Source organism: Gymnogyps californianus, chromosome 2 (assembly GCF_018139145.2).
Source record: "Gymnogyps californianus isolate 813 chromosome 2, ASM1813914v2, whole genome shotgun sequence".
Lineage (NCBI taxonomy): Eukaryota > Metazoa > Chordata > Aves > Accipitriformes > Cathartidae > Gymnogyps > Gymnogyps californianus.
The window spans coordinates 57,003,922-57,022,164 of NC_059472.1; the positions used below are offsets into that span (position 1 = coordinate 57,003,922).

Consider the following 18,243-nt stretch of genomic DNA (forward strand, 5'->3'; position numbering starts at 1 on the left):
TCATTTCCCTCCGTCCCTCTCATCCGGACATTTCAACGCATCCCAAGAAAGAGGCACCTTCGGCTGTTCTTACGGTAACACATGGCTGTTTGGGGGCAGGAGACAGCAAGGAAGCGGCAATTCGCCAACATTATGTCATGCGATGGTGACCGATTTTTATGTTTGCAGCATACGCTCAGTTTCCGGATACGGCATCCACGTCGCTGGGAGCGCCAAGGCTCCCCTCTCCCCACTAACGAGAACCACCTGTGGCCAGGGCCAGCCCCGCCGGGCTGCCAGAGAGCTCACCGGTCGCAGGCTCGCTGCTGCAGCACAACACGGCTCGGAAACTGGTCCTTCCCACGTGCAGAAACCTCTCGTTTTTAAAAGGTCTTAGCGTGTCTCTCGGTTTACATCCCTTTCAGGTCCAGGGGAAGACAGAGGGATGTCAATCACCTGCGGTGCAACACCAGTAACACGAATAAAGTTGTGCCTGCTTCTGCCAAGGCTAAATTTGGCACTTAGCGCAGGGCGGCAGTCACGATGAACGCCAACAGCTCTGCCGTGGGGATGGAGAGCCACCACCGTGCAGACTGCCAGGGAGGCTGGGAAGGGCTGCTCTGCCAGAGAAATTGCTGCAGTTTACTTACTAGTTCATCTGTTGCTTTTTTCAGAAAGTTTCAAACTTGCTGTAAATCCTGGCACAAACAAGAATTTGCTGATTTTAAAGAACTGCAGTATGTAGCAAAAAGAGATGAATATTAATAACCTTGTAAAGACCAGCAAGGGCTACAAATTCTCCCTAGTAAAGCTGGGTAAGTTTGCACTGACGTCCCTGTTGTCACCACTGGACTTCCACCAAAACCTGAGCTAACCATTTTAAATCAATGTTGAGTACAACTCTCCTATAAAGTGAGCGCAGCATGGACATTTATTACATGCCCACTGATGAGTGAATCTCCAAGGAATCCCTCTGAATAAGCGTTGAAAGAGGTGAATTCATTTTGCCACCTCCGAATGCCCGTGTGGCAGACACTAAGCTGGAAATCTCACAACAGTGAGTAGTTTTCCAACGTCTTCAAGGCCTTCTTGCTACAACTGACTGGGAACTCCACCACTGGTTCTCCTATTGCATTTGGATATTCCAGACAGTGCTGTCAGAATGGTTAAAAGTGCAAAACTCAAAAGTGTCAAAAATTACGTTAATCTTTTTCAGTCTTGTAAAAAGTTCAATTTGTAATGAAATTCTGAGCAGGGTTCACTAAATAGGACTCTTTCTTTGTCAGTCATGTTGAGCAGTTTCTGATATAAACCACACCAGCTTGTTCCAGTGAAGTAAGACACTAAAAGGGAACTAAAGAATATGCAACATTTGTTAAGAACCAGTAGACCTTCCTCTTAGGAATGAGAAACAAATGTAATGGAGAAGGTTAGAAGATTTACTACGAATTTTCCAGTATTCCTTGGTTCACCTATATTTTCAACTCTTCTGTCATGATGTCATGAATTCTGGTAACTGTCTGCTCACCAGTCACAGCTATAGGTGTGAATCTTTTTGGACACCAGATATACATTATTAGGTAGTTAATAAAAAATGAAGACCACACTCTGATGGTTCAGCTGACAGCAAATGGACTGTTTACTGTGTAGTACAGAAACATTTGCTAGCATAATACTGAGAAATTCACTTTGTATGGTGCACAAAATCCTGGGACAAAACATCTTTTGCAGAATCATGCAATTCAGAAGAGCACTTAGAATGACAGAATCATAGAACAGCCTAGGTTAGAAGGGTCCTCAAAAGATTGTCTCGTCCAACCTGTCATGGGAAATGGAGCCCAGATGAGCCCACCTGCCCTGGGCTACCTCGTAGTTTAGAAAGAGATTACGATAATAGCAAGGATGATTACTGTCTTTTGTCAACGGGAGTCTGAACTTGCATTTCTAAGCTGTTAACAGACCAATTCACTTCCTCTGCAAAATAATTTAAAAAAAGATAATGAAGCTGAAGATAAATTTCTAAGAAAGCACATAGGCGAAAGCCTTCTAAGTAGAATTAATAGTCTCCTAAGACGTGGTACATTATACAGCTAATATGAACTCAGCTGTAAAACTTACGTAAGAATAAGGTTAATTTGCTGACTTCTCGTCCTCTGCAAGAGAGAAATCCTGGCTCTCAAACCTAATCTGGTCATCGTGACAAACGCGGTGGCTAGTCCGGCAGGGCTTGGAGCATGCTCTGCAACTACAAAGTGTGCTTTTGCTGATAGAGGATGATGGAAACAGAAGAAGGGCAGTGGAGTGTCTTTACATGGCATGTATCCAGGGGTCTCTGCCCTGGCAGCAGGTGCTGCAGTACCAAGGCGGTAAGTGGCTAAAAAAATCAGGCAGAAGGCATGAAAGCTGGTGCAGCCAAAGGGCAGCTCAATATAGGATACATAAATGAACTTCAAATACTCGATCTTGTCAAACACTGGCTTATGACCAGGTTACAAGACAACTCCAAAAGCCTCAGAAATTCATACGGGGGTAAGAATATTCTGCCTCTCAGAGGTGAGCCACCTTTGAGACAGGTGCCAAAGATGGTCTGCAGCAAGGACTAACTGGCTGCAGCTCAGGTGAAACATGTTGCCCAGCTCTTGGCTCCAGTGGAGCTACAAAAGCAGCAGCAGATCAGTGCCTTGCCCTGGAGAGAGGCAAGACACTGCCAACAAGGTAATCGATCAGCTACATCTTGTTGTTTTGGCAATATTTGTTCTCCTGCTGAGATTTTATTAGCACACTTTGACTCTAATTGAGAAAAAAAAAATTATAGCTGGATGTCCCACCCTGATCTGGCAACTCCAAGAATATTTTTGAGACTGTGCTTAAGCATTTATTCATTTATTACCCTGGATAAACAGAGCATTTGGGCTACAAATTCTGAATCTAGATCAAAGCTTTCAAGGAAGTTCAAATGGAGGATTTTGAACTGGACTCATCTCAGATAGATCTGAAAACAAACTGGATCTTCTGAATGTACCATCTGTAGCAAATACAAATATAACACTCCCTCCAAAAATAAGAGTCATTTAAGCAAGCTTATTACTAATCACTGTAAAACCTATTTAAAAAGTCCTGCTTAAAGAGATTTATAGGCATGTTTCAGACGAAAATTTCCTGTTGAAAAGACATCCTTAGATTAGACTTCCCCACTCAGATTGCAACAAAGCAATCAGTTGTGTCATTCCAAATTCCTTTTCACTTAAAGAAGATGTGAAATAACATACCACTGTGAAGTGGATGACACTCCCTGGACTCCTAGGTTTGCTTCACTTTATAAGGGTGATGCCTTCCCATAGATGAAACTATTTGTATTTAAACTATTGTGAACATTACTTGCCTGAAAACTACAAGCAATACAATACAGACCTAAAACTCTAAGAAAGCACATAGGTTTTCATTTACACCAGATTACTGGATCTTTAAATGAATATGCTTATAAGCACAGTTTTGGACAGGAATAACTTTACTGACTCAGGATAAACTTCATACCGCTGCACTGATCCTATTTCTTCATGTTGGCAATGCCTTATCATTGCCCCAATTACATCCTTTTGCCAAAATAAACAACATCAGGAAGAAAGGAGGCAGCAATCTAAAAAATGGCAAACATATTATTGCATATTTTTTCAGGCACTGTGGCTGTGGCACTGTGTACATAATTTCTAAAATCATTTTAGCTCATTGACTTGTTTTTGTTAACTCAGGTGAAAAGAATTTTATGGCAGAAATATGATATTTTCCGAATTTTGCTTTGAATGGGTACTTCTTGCTATTGTTTTCCCATCTCTGTAAATCACCAATTCTGCAATACGGCAGCAAGTCAACACAGAAGATACCTATTTTAAATGAAGTTATAAATGAGTGTGGACATTTTATTTGACAGAGATCAGTTGGTAATTAACCAGTGTTAATTTATGCAACTAGGTAACTCCTAACTGAAGGGTAGATTCAGCCTTATTTACGCTGGTCCTCCTGCGCCATTTAGGACCACGCTTTCCAAGGCGGTTAGAGCACTGCCTTGAATGACTGCTGCTCACTTCTCCACTGTGGGCTGGTCTAGAGAAGAAAAGCTGTTAGTGGCAGAGGCAGCTTCATGCAAGTTCTGCCACTACCGTGCCTACGCCTGACACATCAGCTATACTTCAGACTTTTCAGTACCCTATACATTTTTCAATCTGCAGATCCTAGTGCGCACTGGATGGCATTTCAGTGTGTGTTTGTGTTTATGCCACTGCTATCTGCACATCGCAGAAACAGAAAGCCACAACAGTAGATCTGAAACTTTGTAGGAGATCAATGCCTTCATGTTTGCTAATAGCACTATGGCAAATACACAGGGCTATGTTATCACAATATCCTGTTTTGGGGGGAAGTACTTTGCTTGCAGAATCCCGTAAGGTTTCCGGGCAAAACACATAAATTCACCAGATTTCAGACTATCCCTTCCAAGAAAACTGCTTTCTTCTGGTGACACTGTTCAGTCACTTCTTACAATCACAAGTGCTGAATTTTGAGTTGAAGCGTTCTTAAAAGGAAGGAGCAGCACAAGGATGATGCAAATCTTAGCTGAAAGATACTGTTAACTTGAGAACTTTCCAGCTTGTTTGGGTATAGTTTAACTTCATTTAGCCTGAAATCAATCGATACAGTGGCAAGCTGAATGCATTACTATTCAGAGACAACACCTTTTTTATTGATCAGAAACAACTTGTATGTTTCTTGTCAACTTGAGAACTCAAACCCAGAAATACCAACGTTAGCAGCTTTTTAAAACACCATTCTTATGCTCTGCAGAGAGAAATAATATCCACCAGCAGCCCAAGAGGAGTAGTTTTCACATCTGCCCTTGCATCTGAGGAGAGCTTAACCTGGGGATCGAGCCCTCAAAACTTGAGACAGAAGTAAAAGCCCTTCTTCTTTATGTTTAAGCTCCCCTTCATATATGGATAAAGGTCAGTCTGTAATAGCACTAAAGCTAACACACACAAATACATGTACCTGCTTTATTTTTTTTTCATACAGTGAGTTTATTGCAACTAAGTAAGGAGAGTTCATACAACTGAGTAAGTATGAGAACGATCTGCTGTTCTCTTGCAAAAAGACATTAAACAGCATATTCTGGGTGAGAATAGCAGAGAAGAATTTGGGGAATCAGATTTTTTTCCCAGCATATAATTTACTCATGCAAGCCACCCACTAGTATTAATAGGAGCTCTGCATATTTAGCTCTGCTTCAAACCAAGATGGTACATAAAATAGCAAGGTATCAAATTTCTTCTAGGATGAAAAATGCTAAAATATTTTTTCTGCACCATTCCAGTACATGTGTGTCTCATTTTCCTCCTCTAGCCACTGCTTATATACCAGTCCAACTCCAATCATTAAAAATCAAATTAGTGGCTTTTCCACACACTCAGATTTGCACTTCCAAGCACTGATAACACCTGTCTTGATGCTCTACAAACAGAACTCCCTGAAAGTAGATCAAAGTAAATCCACAACAGAAAGAACTGTGATTAAAGAAACAAGGAAGCTGTATTTACTGCACCTTCTGTTGAGTTGTCATCCGTGTTTTGTATATTCAAACATAATTTCCTATGATGTAATTTAGAACATCAGTCCCTCACATGATATCATGTGTAAAAGGCAGAGTACCCAACAGTACCAGTTGAAGAGAAAGTCTGCAAGAAGATAACATCATTTTCTGCTAACAAAAAGTCAGTACATACTCCGAAGTCCAACACTGGGACTTTTTTTAATCCAAACTCTGAAGGTGCTTTTTCTTTCTACAATGAGGCAGAGGCAACTTCCTTGCAATCAGAGTTTTTAATTTCAAAAATTAGTGACTGAATTAAAGTGGCATATTTGTACTGAATGAAATTTTATCATAAAATGTAGAATTACGCTATTTACAAAAAAATAATTAAATGCAGAAAATAAGCTTGAGATTAAATTAATTGAAAATAAAAGTAAATAAAAAATAATTTAAAATTAGTAAGAAAATATTAAAAAGAAAAAAGTGACTTTTACAAATTACGCATATGAAGAGAGTTTCACGTATTCTAGAAAAACGGTATGAAACATATAGTTCCTCTCCTTGAGAAAATGTTATTGCTGTCTGGTGATAAAACATTGTGAGATGATATCCTCACAGCCGAATAGCTGAAAATTTTGAAGCCATGTCTTCTTTCTTTTCTTAATACACGGAGAAAGTAATATAAAGGCTTTCGGGAAGTTGTTGAGCATTTTAGCTACTTGGTACTAGAAATCATCCCTTCTCCTACATTGACCTCTAGGTGGCACAAAAGAACCTAAACTAAGCAGATCTTTCCCGATTTTTCAGGTAATGTTACGCCTTCCCAATCAACCTCCTCAAGTCAGTAATTCCAACATCACAAAACACACATCTATTAACCTGTACTAAATAAAATGTCAAAATAAGTATTAAAGTAACAGCTACTGTAGCTAGGCAGCTCATTTTTAATGCTTTTAATAGTGCATTGAGATATAAATCATTAATTGATTCTCCACAGTACACCTAATATCCTTTCACTTTCAACTTATAATACTTAAAAGGAACAATAGGCTTACTAGAAATAAAGTTAAGGTTTACATTTAGTTTAATGTAAGGATTACTACAGCACTAAAAATATATACCATAAAAACAATTTGCAATCATAATCCAGCAGAAAAAAAAAGTAGTAATGAGTAAAATACATCCATTACTTCATCTTATTTTAGACTACAGTATGTAAAAAATTAAAGGGTCATTGAAATCACATCCAATCAATATTTACTGCAGCAGTAACTAGAAATGCTGCTTTTTGACTTAAGTGAGTACCTGTTGGTATGAACATAAGACCGGCACGTTCTGCACGACCAGAGAGAATTTTTATATTAACAGTCTAATATTATGCACAGCATGTGAAGTACCACAGCACCCTCAGTCTCTGCACACAAGGATGGCACCACACATGCATTTTGCCCCAGTTAAGACACTATGACTTTAGACCTTAGAGCATTTCTTTTCCTCCACCAAAAATGTGCATGTGTACACTGCCCTTGCATCAATGCCGCCACCTATTTCCTTCATCTCCTGTTTTAGCCAAATCATTCGCACTCACATCTGAGGACCACTCTGACCAAAACCAAAATCACCTTCCCCTCCTAACCTGCCCCAGCTCTCTGCATACAACTGCCCAGGAGGGACTTTCACCACTCTGTCATTCAAAACCGTTCAGTCTGAAATGCTTTGACTCTTCCAAGCCTGAACATGAAGTTATGCACGAAATTTGTCAAAGCATTATGTGGAAGAGCATTTGCACCAACATGGGATAACAAAGCATTGCATCATGTGCCCACAATTAAACAGGAAAGGAATTTCTCTCACCTGGCATAGAAATCTTTTGGTGGAACAACCTCCTGAAAGAACTGTAGCTGGTACAGATAAAGTCCAATCAAGTGCCCCGCACTGAATATAGCCATTAATACACACAGACAGCTGAATATCAGCGGATCAAATGCTTGGCAACAGGACCACCATGTGCACAGGCCCAAAAATACGAAGAAATACACAGCTGAGGTCAAAGATGGCACCATCATACCTGTAAAAATAAAAACATGGAGGGTTGGAAAAGTCTGGGAAATATCAGCATTTGTTAAACCTTAAGTATGACAAGAGGTGTATTAAACAATTTAATCCAATTAGGGTTTATGCTAACTATTACAATTAGCTCTTAAGACTGCAATTAGCTTTGAGAGTAGAAGAAAAGGATCTTCTTTTTTTTGTTCAATTCACTTATGCCATACCTTAGCACTTAGTACACAACCACTCTCCAGACCTTCCTCTGAGATGAAATCTTCTCTTTGTAAAGATGTTTCACACAGCATGGAGAAAATCAGAAACGTGGCTGCAAGGTCAGCCAATAGCACCTGAGAGCACTGGTGTATTAGACTTTAAAATGAATTTTAAGTACAAGACGCTAAGATGGCATGATGAACGAACAGTGAAAAGCCTTCTCATATAAATCTTGAGATATCTGGAGTTATTAAAACCAAAAAACCTGCTGATGCATATACTGAAAATAAAAGAGATCTAGATAAAATCTAGAGAATATTCAGTAAATGTTTGATTTTTTAAATTTTTAACTCTTAGAAACTTGTAATTTACATATGACAAAGACTCTGCTGTCTTACATATGTATATTGTTTCTGCTCTTGCACATGTAGCAGAGTATTTAACTTGTGAAAATGTCTAACTGGTGAAGGAGACTCGATGCTCTGCGGGTAGCCTACAAAAATAAGTGAGGAAGCAGGAAAGACATATATGGCTAAGAGTGGCAACCATGAGAAAATGACGTGAGAGCTTACATCCAGCACAGCAGTCCAGTGGAGTCTCTAAAGTAACAGTACCGAAGCTAAGAGGGACGCCTCCCTCAATTTAAGTTTTTTACTAGTGCATGTCTAGGAGCCACCTTCCTCAGGACAGACCTGCAGGCTCCTGGTGGCCCACGGCTCTGGTACACCCACTGGCCCTGCAGCTGGGCCAGTGGCTCCGGCAGGAGGACTTGCACCTTGCCAGGTGCCGGCTTGCCATGTTTTCTGGGGGCTGCGCTCTGGGGGTCGGTCCCCGGTTGGGCTGAGTCCAGGCACTGTAAGGACTCTTATCCACAGTCATTCTGCCTGAGCTTCACCATCACATCTTTCACGTCGTACTTTAGACCAAGTCTTTAACCTAGGGTGCTCTGTCTCTGCTCCAGTGTATAACTTGCTGGCGTTTCCATAGGCTCACAGATTTAAAAGCATGACAGGACCACAGGGATCATCTATTCCGACTGCCTTCACGATGGGGGCTGTAAAACTTCACCCAGCAATTTCTGCCTCAAGCCTGTAACTATTTCCTTCCTTCCTTCAAAGAGATACTTTGTCTTTATTTAAACACTTTAGGACAAGGAGAATCCACTGAATCCATAAATAAGTTGTTTATTATGGCAAATCACTCTGGCTGTGAAAAATACAGAATTTATTTCTGGTCTGAAATTGCCTCGGTTTACCACTTAACTATTGGCTCATATTATAACTTATACTACATGAGACGTCTGTTAAAAAAATGGAGGCACTTTGTACCTTTGTCAGTACTTTAAGGCTGTAATCAAATCACCATTCATCTTTTTTTTTCTTGGCACAGTAAGTAAGGAAGTATTTAACTAATTAAGCTTGAGGTCTCTCTCTGGAATACAGGCTTCCCAGACCTCAAGTCCTTTTTGTAACTCTCCTCCGAACACCTCCCGGCTCTTGGCGTGTGTTGGAGTCCCGCAGACAAGCTGCCCATCATCACTCAGAAGAAATTGCCCCCTGCCACTGCTGCATGACCCTTCTGCTTCATCCTCTCTAAGTGATGTTCACCCATGCAACTTCAGAATGGCATCAGGCTTTTTTTTTTTTTTTTAATGGCATCTCTCTTCCCTGATGTCAGGCACCATGGTGATCCACATAATCTATTTTTTTCCGTTTTTAGATTTATTACTTTGCATTTGGTTACATCTAAGGCTGTCAGATAATCTTACCTTACTGAAAGAGCCTGCCTTACCAGAAGGGCCACACCTGACCAGTCCTTGTCATTCAATATCAAACATTTTTTGTACTGTTGTTTTATACTTCATCTACTATACTTATACTGTACTCATACTTTATGTGTAAGGACTCCATTCAAACATGTGAGTAGGCAGAGAAATGCTAATTTACAATTGCATGATCCAATTTTGAATTCATTAATTACAACCTACAGTGATTTTGTAGACTTCCATTCTGGCTGTAGCTGATTATGCGGTACTAAATCAAATGTCTTACAAAAAGGTTGGCTGTATCATACCAAAACAGCTACTTTTACCAACCACTTCAAAAACCAACATGAACTCTGCTTATCACTCTTTTTACACACTACATGGCAGACCTATTAATCTTTTCTATTTTTCCCTTTTTTTTTTAAAGGCTACGTGAATACAGTTCCTTTTTACACTTGGAAGTGACAGAACCAAATCTATGAATTCACATTATAATATATATATAAAATATAGTCACTTATAATATGCAACCATTCACCATTTGGTTATAACAGCAACTGTGAAAGTCGTATATGGAATGATAGGGCCACACAGTACTAGTACAAAAAAATTAAGCAACTCAGCATATTCCAATGCCTGCCAAAAAGTTAATTTAAATAAAATCAGCAGCAATTTATTTTCCCTTAAAAATTTCCATTGTTATTCCCACAGGTGCCAAAGCGCTGAAAACTCATTTGTTAAATGCATAATCTAATGGGCTCTGGAGGAAATTTTTCAAATGCACCAACCTGCTGAACCAAGTAAAATTGTAACAACAACTTTTCCAGTGGTGATTATCATGTTGCCAATAAACTCCCTCAGTTTGGATGCTAGGGAGGCGATTCTACGCAGCAGTTTTAATTTCATGGTTTCCTCAAATTCTGCTTCACCACAGTCTTCGTCATCCAGATCTTCTTCATACATCAAAGCATCATCTGGCTCTAACTTTTCTCTTACAGCCTAAAGGAGGAGGGGGGAAAGAAAAAGAGAATGCAAAAGAGAGAGACAGAGACACAAAGGAATTTGAAAGTAAAAACCACGCACATATTATTTAACAATAAAGTCTTCTTATAATCTATGACTATGTGCAAGTAACAAGAGCGTTAAGAAAGATGTACTAAAGCTAGAGCTGTACCTTGATGGCTCCCACTTAATATCTGTCTCAAGAAAAACAGATGTTAAGGGTTGTCTCTGAGAAAGACTGCAGTCCTCCTACGTGTGCACAACAGGCTGCTTGTTCATTTTTATATGAAATTTGGTTTGGTTTGCTCAGCATTCTTTCCATCTTGCTATCTATTATCTGTTAAACTCCTCTTTGGCTCAATGGCTTCCGGTATAAGCTCCAGCCACTAAACACAAGTGCCTTCCTGGTTGATGTTCCTCAACAAATCTCACTTTTCAATCCCTTCCCCATGAACCCTTTCTTGGACTTTAAATGCAAAACCTAGAATGGGGCGAGTAGGAGTGATCGGAGACAGGGCAACAAGGGCTGAAATAAATGGACAGATAGCTCATTGGTGACTGAAGGGCAGTTTGGGAGAGAAAAAATACACTAAGCAGAGGCTCGGGGAGAGAATGAGAAATGGTGAGATCGGCTGATGGTGAAAGAACAGGAGAAAAAGTGAGCAAGAGAGAAGTAGTGAAAGCTTGAGTGATCTGCAACAATTTAGCAGGGGAAATGAGACCAGTGGCTTAGAACTACACAATGGAAAAAGGAAAAGAAGGAAACATGTAAAGGCCCCTCATACTTGAGCAGTTTGTTAGGATTTGGCAGTGGCCTTCACCATCAAGTCTCCATCGTATCTTGGAGACCAGAAGACATACACAGCTATTGAGTGATGCAGACTAAATCATCAACCCACGGTGAGAATCTGCAGGATTAGCAAGAGGCCCACCCAAAGATACAATTTATGGAAAAATTAGTCATTCACAGACATGTAGGGGCACATTTAAAAAAAAAAAAAAAGTAATAGTTTTGAGCCAGGTTCTCACTTGGTGTAATACAGCATAGCTTCTTTGGCACTAATCTGAACTTGTATTAGCTAACGTTAGTTCTGGCCAAGCAGTATCTCTGTGTGTGAAAGTAAGAAAGAGAGACTATTGGTATTTTTCATCAGAATAGCAGTTTTATATTTATTGGTGACCTTTGGCAGCAAAAAATTCCACACTGACAGATAAGATTGCAGCAGGAACAGCTGAACTCTCAGCCTACTTAACCAAATTCTTCAGTACCATTTCGTTATGTGGATTCCCAAAGGAACAAAATTCCCTGTGGACTCCTTCATTTCACCTCTAAGCTTGGTGCCAACTTTCTCCTCTTACTTTGGAGCATTAACAATGTTGTGAATGCTCAGAAAAAGCCTGCTTATTCTCAAGAGTATCTATTTTACAGACAATTAAATATGTATTAAATACAGTAGGGCTGATCTGGGAAATCTACCTTTCTCTTGGACATATCCAGCTTTTTCACTAGCTATACCCATTATAAATGGAGTATACTAGCATTTCAATTGCTTTGTTACTGTCACCATTCTCTTATACAGCTCTCAACATATGAATTATTAGATCCGTATGCAAAATAATGGAGAGGAGCAGCCCAAACATGCAGTCATCACATTTCGAGCCATGCAGCACAGTCATCCTGTCTGTTCATCACTGCTGCTCATATCTGAGCTCCTGTCTAAACAGGAGCTACTTAAATATTCAGAAACAATGCTGACAGTAGGCTGAACGATACATTATGCTCTTCCTTCTGCCACAGCTGTTTCAGTGAGAAAGCCATACAAAGGGCAAAAGTTATGATCATTTCTGCTTGTGCTGTAATTACTAGATGAACCTGCTCCTCATCTAGTCCTTTTGGGCCCCATCCTGCTCCTCCTGGACTGGCTCTAGTGCTCTGTGCCTTGAGCTTAATACGACCGGTGAACAGTGAAACCTTCAATAGTGTTCATATCCCAAATGAAAAAGAATGAGTGAGACTACTGGACATTTAAAGGTTATAAAGTGGCTACTATACATAGTAGAAGTGACCCTACTATACATGGGTCTGTGTGAAGGAGACTCTTGTTTCTTCAGCCAGTGCTTTCAATTTGCTGAGGACAATACACATTAAAATGTGGAATTACTTACAAAACATGCATAGGAATCATTTCAAAATAAATAAGTTATTCCATGGGAAACTGTCAGGACTCATATCTCTATGAATACCACGAATCTATGTTGAACATGAAGACAGGATTCATACATTTATTACAGCTTAAGCTGAATGGGAGTTCTGTCTAAATTGCTGAGATAGCACTTGTACATATGCAGGAACAGGAAATAAAAGTCTGAAGAGCCACAAAAGAAAATAATAAAATGTTATCCATGCAGAAGCAGAAAATGTTCTTGAGGGAAAAATGAAAAAAATGAAAATATTTTGAAGTACAAATTGGAGGGAAATACACAATACCTTCAAACAACAAAAATAAAAAAGAGGACACACATAAAAACAGCCCAGTGAAAGGGGGGACTTGATATCCTTTTCTGTCTCTTCCCCCTACCTGCTTCCCTCACCTCAGGTGCCAAATGCCCCATTTCACACCTTGATCTCCTCAAAATGAGTTTTTGGATTTTCCTATCATGATAACTGGGACCATAATTTTTTAACTTGACCAGGCTAATCACTCTTGCTTCATTGATCTGAAGGACCTTCAGGCTACATTTTGTTTTAAGAGTTCAGTATTAATAATCTAGTACTGACATGTATGACACAGCATGCCCAGGGAGAAGCACTAGGAAAGAGGATATTTCACTGGACCAGGATACAGCTGAGCAGGAGATGATGGTCTAAAATTTCCATGGACTGAGGTTTACACACTTTAAGCATAGCTAAAAGCTTGCAAGTTGATGAGTTAACAAAGAAGTTAACTTTCCTTGTATTTCCACTCTTATTTAGATATGAAAATACGAATTCCAAGTTCTACAAAAGAGACAGGACCTCACAAACACTCACAGGAAATGCAGAACAACCTACTTCTGGTGTACTGAGGTCATTGGTTGTTGGAAAGAAAACTTCAGCATTCTGAACCTCAGCAAATATCAAACTGATTTCCCAAGTTTTCCTTCTAAAACTACAAATGTCTGTTTGGAGTTAGAGTTCTTCAACCGCTCTCCTCAATTTAAGACAAGATAGCAAATGGGAAAACCCAATCATCAATAGCAACTATAATCTGCAGTCCTGGAAGGTTTTCCAAAATAGATGCATACTGTTTTGCAACTTGTCAGCACAGCCTGAATTATCAATGCTATGGCTGTGCAAGGATTGCCTGGTTTCAGAGACTAGGGCTTTGCACCAGCATGCTCCCTGGAAGAGGTGGGTTAGCTTCCGCATCTCTCTCTTCCCTGTCTGCAGGTGCTTTTAAGGGTGATAGCTTAGTCCTTAGCCTTATTCTGTCTACTGCCAAGTGGTGTCATTCGTGACCCAGTCGATGATTATTTCCGTGAAAAGACTATGACAGCTAAGCAACTATAGGTTTCATTTTTTTTTGTATACAAATATAACTGTTTGTAATTCAGTATCCAAGCTGAAGTCAAGTAGCTGAAAGGCCATGTTCCTCTCTTGAAGTAGCTGAAACACCGTGTTCCAGTGTATGTCAAAAAGACAAGCTGGATTCCCCCACTCTCATAATTGCTGCCCGCCAACTGGATTATCTGGGACAGCTTTCCAGTTTCTCACATTGAACACTTCAAATTGCTGAAGGCAGGCAAACAGTGAACAGTTTTTACATCCAACATGGTGATAATGTGCCTGTTGTTTTAACACTTTCTGATGATTAAATAGCCTTGCAAGTACGCGCTCATCACAGAACACCATTACTCCAGTCAGACTGTTTTGCAAAGCTCTTTTTACTATGTGGATTAGTCTAAAGCTACAAACCCATGCTACATAGGCTACAGTTAGAAAAATAGTTTTACTTCCATAATAAATTACTTATTATGCAATTACAGGATCCCTGTGGATGCTGATTAAATCAAATAAACTTCTCCATTCAAGGAGTATAGAGCATTTGTGAAGCCATAAACATGTGTTTCCATGACCTTTGCTCTGCAGAACAGGGCCCCAGGACTTTTTATAAACAAACTAAATGCAGTTTAGGTTTTTCAGCAATCGTGTGGAAGTCCCGGGAGTATTTATTGTACAACACTTTTTTAAACTGCCAAATTGAGATAGAGAACAGGCAAGGAAACAGTACAGTCTCTGTGGCAGCTATGGCAGCTACTATTGTGGCCAGGGCCAGAATGTCCATTAGCTACTTTGGGGGCTGCTTTATTAACATGCAACTTTTAAATGTTTCATCTGGTACAGTATAAACACTACTGTACAAAGATATCCTCTAGTCCCAGAGATGCATGTACTAACAGGAAGCCTTAACTCCAACCTAAAACCCATTCTTGTTTCAGAACACTCCTTGCTTTGTACCTACATTTAATGGTATTGTGTCTGTAAACATAGATTTGCTCATTTATTGTCTTTTTGATTCTAGAGAGGACACGAATGAAACTCTTCAAAAATTCAAATAAGAGCAACAAAATTTGACTAACCAGAATTGTTACAACTAAGGATATACAAGTCTCAGTGTGGACACAACTCCCATCCCTGCGAATGCATTGCATTAATTATCGGGACCTCTCAAGCGTGCACTGCTAAACTCATAAGAATAAGTTCTCATGAGAGTTCAGGTGCTTCCTCCTTCCAGTTGACTCATAAATACTGCACAAATAGCCTCTTTTGCAGTATTTTGACATTTCCTCCCAGCCAGAACCAGGAAACAAACAGAGAGGAGTGAGAAAATGAAAAATAAGCCTAAGAAAAACACAGAGTTATGTGAAGTTCACCAACTGTTTTTAACACACTGCTTCTAGAATTTTTAACAAAGGTTAAATGGATCCTGCTGTGTCAGCTCAATGTATCAATTTATCTATGTATTATGCGGACATTTAAAAAGTTACAGAGATGCAGTGATGAGCCTCATTATCAAACCTAATGTCGAGATGACACTGTTTTCCAAGGGTCTGGACTGCAGGTGACAGAAATGCAACCTGCAATTAGATTGCATGGCAGCACTGCCATGCTCCCAAGGCAACCTGCTTGTCCTGTGGTTATGCTCTGCAAAGTACCTCTGTGAAGGAGAGCCTGAAGCAACCTCCTGAGGAGCAGTGCGTCAGTTCACTGATTTAAACACATTCTTGTTGCCTCTGAATTCCCAATGGAGCTGCAGGGCTCACCCCAGCACCCAGCCACTTCCCAGAGCCTGCTCCTTCCTGGGACCCTCCGCAGCAGCCTTAACCAAACAGCCACAGGTACACAGGTTCGGCACGAGGGCAGAGACGTACATCACGGTAGACCGTGTTATTTATTGCTGGTGATACCAAAGAAGTGCTTTCATGATCTGGATCAGCTTGAAGGTGTGTGGTTTGGCTTGTAGAAAAGATAGGTGAGCCCACTTTGCAAGGAGACAAGAGCGAGCAAGCCACAATGCAGACCACATGGTCTGACCTTTTGGCAATTTTAACCAATCTCCACAAGAACTGCTCTAGCTGTAGCATCCCAGACCTCAGCACAGACTTCTAACCCCTGCTCCTGATAGCCACACCAGTTTCTTTAAAGTCAGCTGGATTGTCTTCACGCTGCCCTGCAGTTTGCATGCCCCGAGGCACACAGTCATGGCCCCCTGCTGACACTGTTACTGTAAAACCATGATTCTCTCTTTGGCAGAGAATTAAGATATCACTTCCTATAACTATTTCTTTACCTCTAATCAGAGATCATATTTTTACTCCATACCTGTGGTAGAGTAGCACAGATACAATTTATTAGACATCTTTTACAAGTCTGTTCAAGCCGTTACTATGCCCAAGTTTCTGGACTTCCTTTTAATTTAAAAAAACCCAAACTTAATCAACAGATTGGTTTAGGAATCATCTGAGACAAGCTATTTGATTCAACTGCACCAGCAGAACTATAGAAATAGACTCTCTCTCTACTGTCACATTGTTTTAGTTCAATTGCCTCCGTAGTGCCTAAACTGGTGCATTCAGTCTAGATGGAACATATCATAACATGACTGAATTCCTATTTTTAAGCTTGCTCTAAAAGCCTTCCCCCCCACAAAAAAAAAGTCTTTAACCTTTATCTTTAGAAATGAGACAGTTACAGCAGTAGGAGGAATTCATTACCTACCTGCCTTTAGGAGCAGCACATACATGTGTGCATATAGAAATGCATATAGAAAAAATAATCAAAATAACACAATATTCTTTAGACAGACCCAGCTGTGAGTGTAAAAGCTGGAAAAGAAATTTAACTGCTACTTGTTTTACCATCAAAGGAACTGCAAGCCCTTAATGGGATATAAATGATTGTAGTTTTAACCTGCAGTCAATACTAAACCATGTTAAGGTAATCATTTATTGAATTTCCAATTCTGCAAGAAAGCGAAGCACTCCACAGTCGTTCTCAAAGTGTATGTATGTGAGAAGCAGATTTCCCTGCTTTTTCTGCCACAAAATAGATACAAAAATTTCCACATAAACAATTCCCACACGTCATTCAACTTGAGCTCTACAGAAATGGGGCTGCCTAGCAAGAGTATCTTCTTTAAGGTCATCTTGCATGAGATACATGTGGTGCTCAAAGGGAGCTCAGGTGGGTCTACAGAAAGCCAAAGGGGAACACCGCTCTACACACGCATAGGGGGTGCTTGTGGAGAGAGGGCTGCAGACTGCAAGCCAGGATAGAAAAAGAAAACTGGATAACTTCAGCGGAAGACCCTGCTAAATGAGCTGAACTAATCAAGTGTGAGACAACTGCAATGAACACTTTGGTAGGTGTGACATTAATGAGATAGAGGCATTTTGGAATTTAAACAGTAATCCAAAGTTTATATTACTCAGCTGAATCACTGAAAAGAAAAATCCTAAATTAACTTTAAGTCCCATAGATCTTAATGAAAAATTTTATCACTGATAGATCTCAAGTGTGTTAAAGCTTGGGTTAAAGGCCTACACAGTATTAGATAAATTCGTCAGGGATGTACCATCAGAAATAATTTTCAGTGTGTTTGCAGTGTTTAATAGTAACGAATGACATACGTACACTTCCACAGTAAAATCTCCTGTGGGAAAGAGTCATTCGTTACAAAAAAGGATCAGCTATTTACTGGAAGCACATAGGGACAGAGGCATTTAGCAATTCCAAGGAAATGAAAAATAAAAAATTGATAAAGACAAGCACAGTTCTGAAGCAGGATAACAGGAAGGCAACTCATTAAATCCTGTATACAATAGATATTGTACTGAGAGGGCCAAAGATTATTTCACTTCCCAATGTACCTATCGCACCTGAGCAAACACCAAGTGACTTCAGCAAAAGACTCACTTGGCCAATATGGAAATACAGTTTCACATCTTGACTTCAAAAAGCTCTCAGGCATATAAGCCAAATGCAAAAGAGAGGGGAACTCACAGGCAGAGCTCGGTGGTTTGGCCTGAGATGATTAAAGACGTTTTTTTAGTGAAAAGGAAATAGGAAGAGTTGGGTTACGACTACAAGGCACAATTCAGTACAAACTCTAAA

At 40.0% G+C, this 18,243-nt stretch overlaps 1 protein-coding gene across 1 annotated transcript in view; it reads right to left on the bottom strand.

The window, feature by feature from the left end:
* The window catches only part of PIEZO2 (piezo type mechanosensitive ion channel component 2), a 318,116-nt gene that overhangs the window by 116,244 nt on the left and 183,629 nt on the right, over nucleotides 1-18,243 (bottom strand). The window contains exons 6-7 of the mRNA XM_050891534.1: nucleotides 10,376-10,586; nucleotides 7,415-7,628 (exon numbers count right to left, since the gene is read on the bottom strand). Of these exons, the coding sequence (XP_050747491.1) occupies nucleotides 7,415-7,628; nucleotides 10,376-10,586 (425 nt within the window). The remainder of the gene's footprint in view (nucleotides 1-7,414; nucleotides 7,629-10,375; nucleotides 10,587-18,243) is intronic.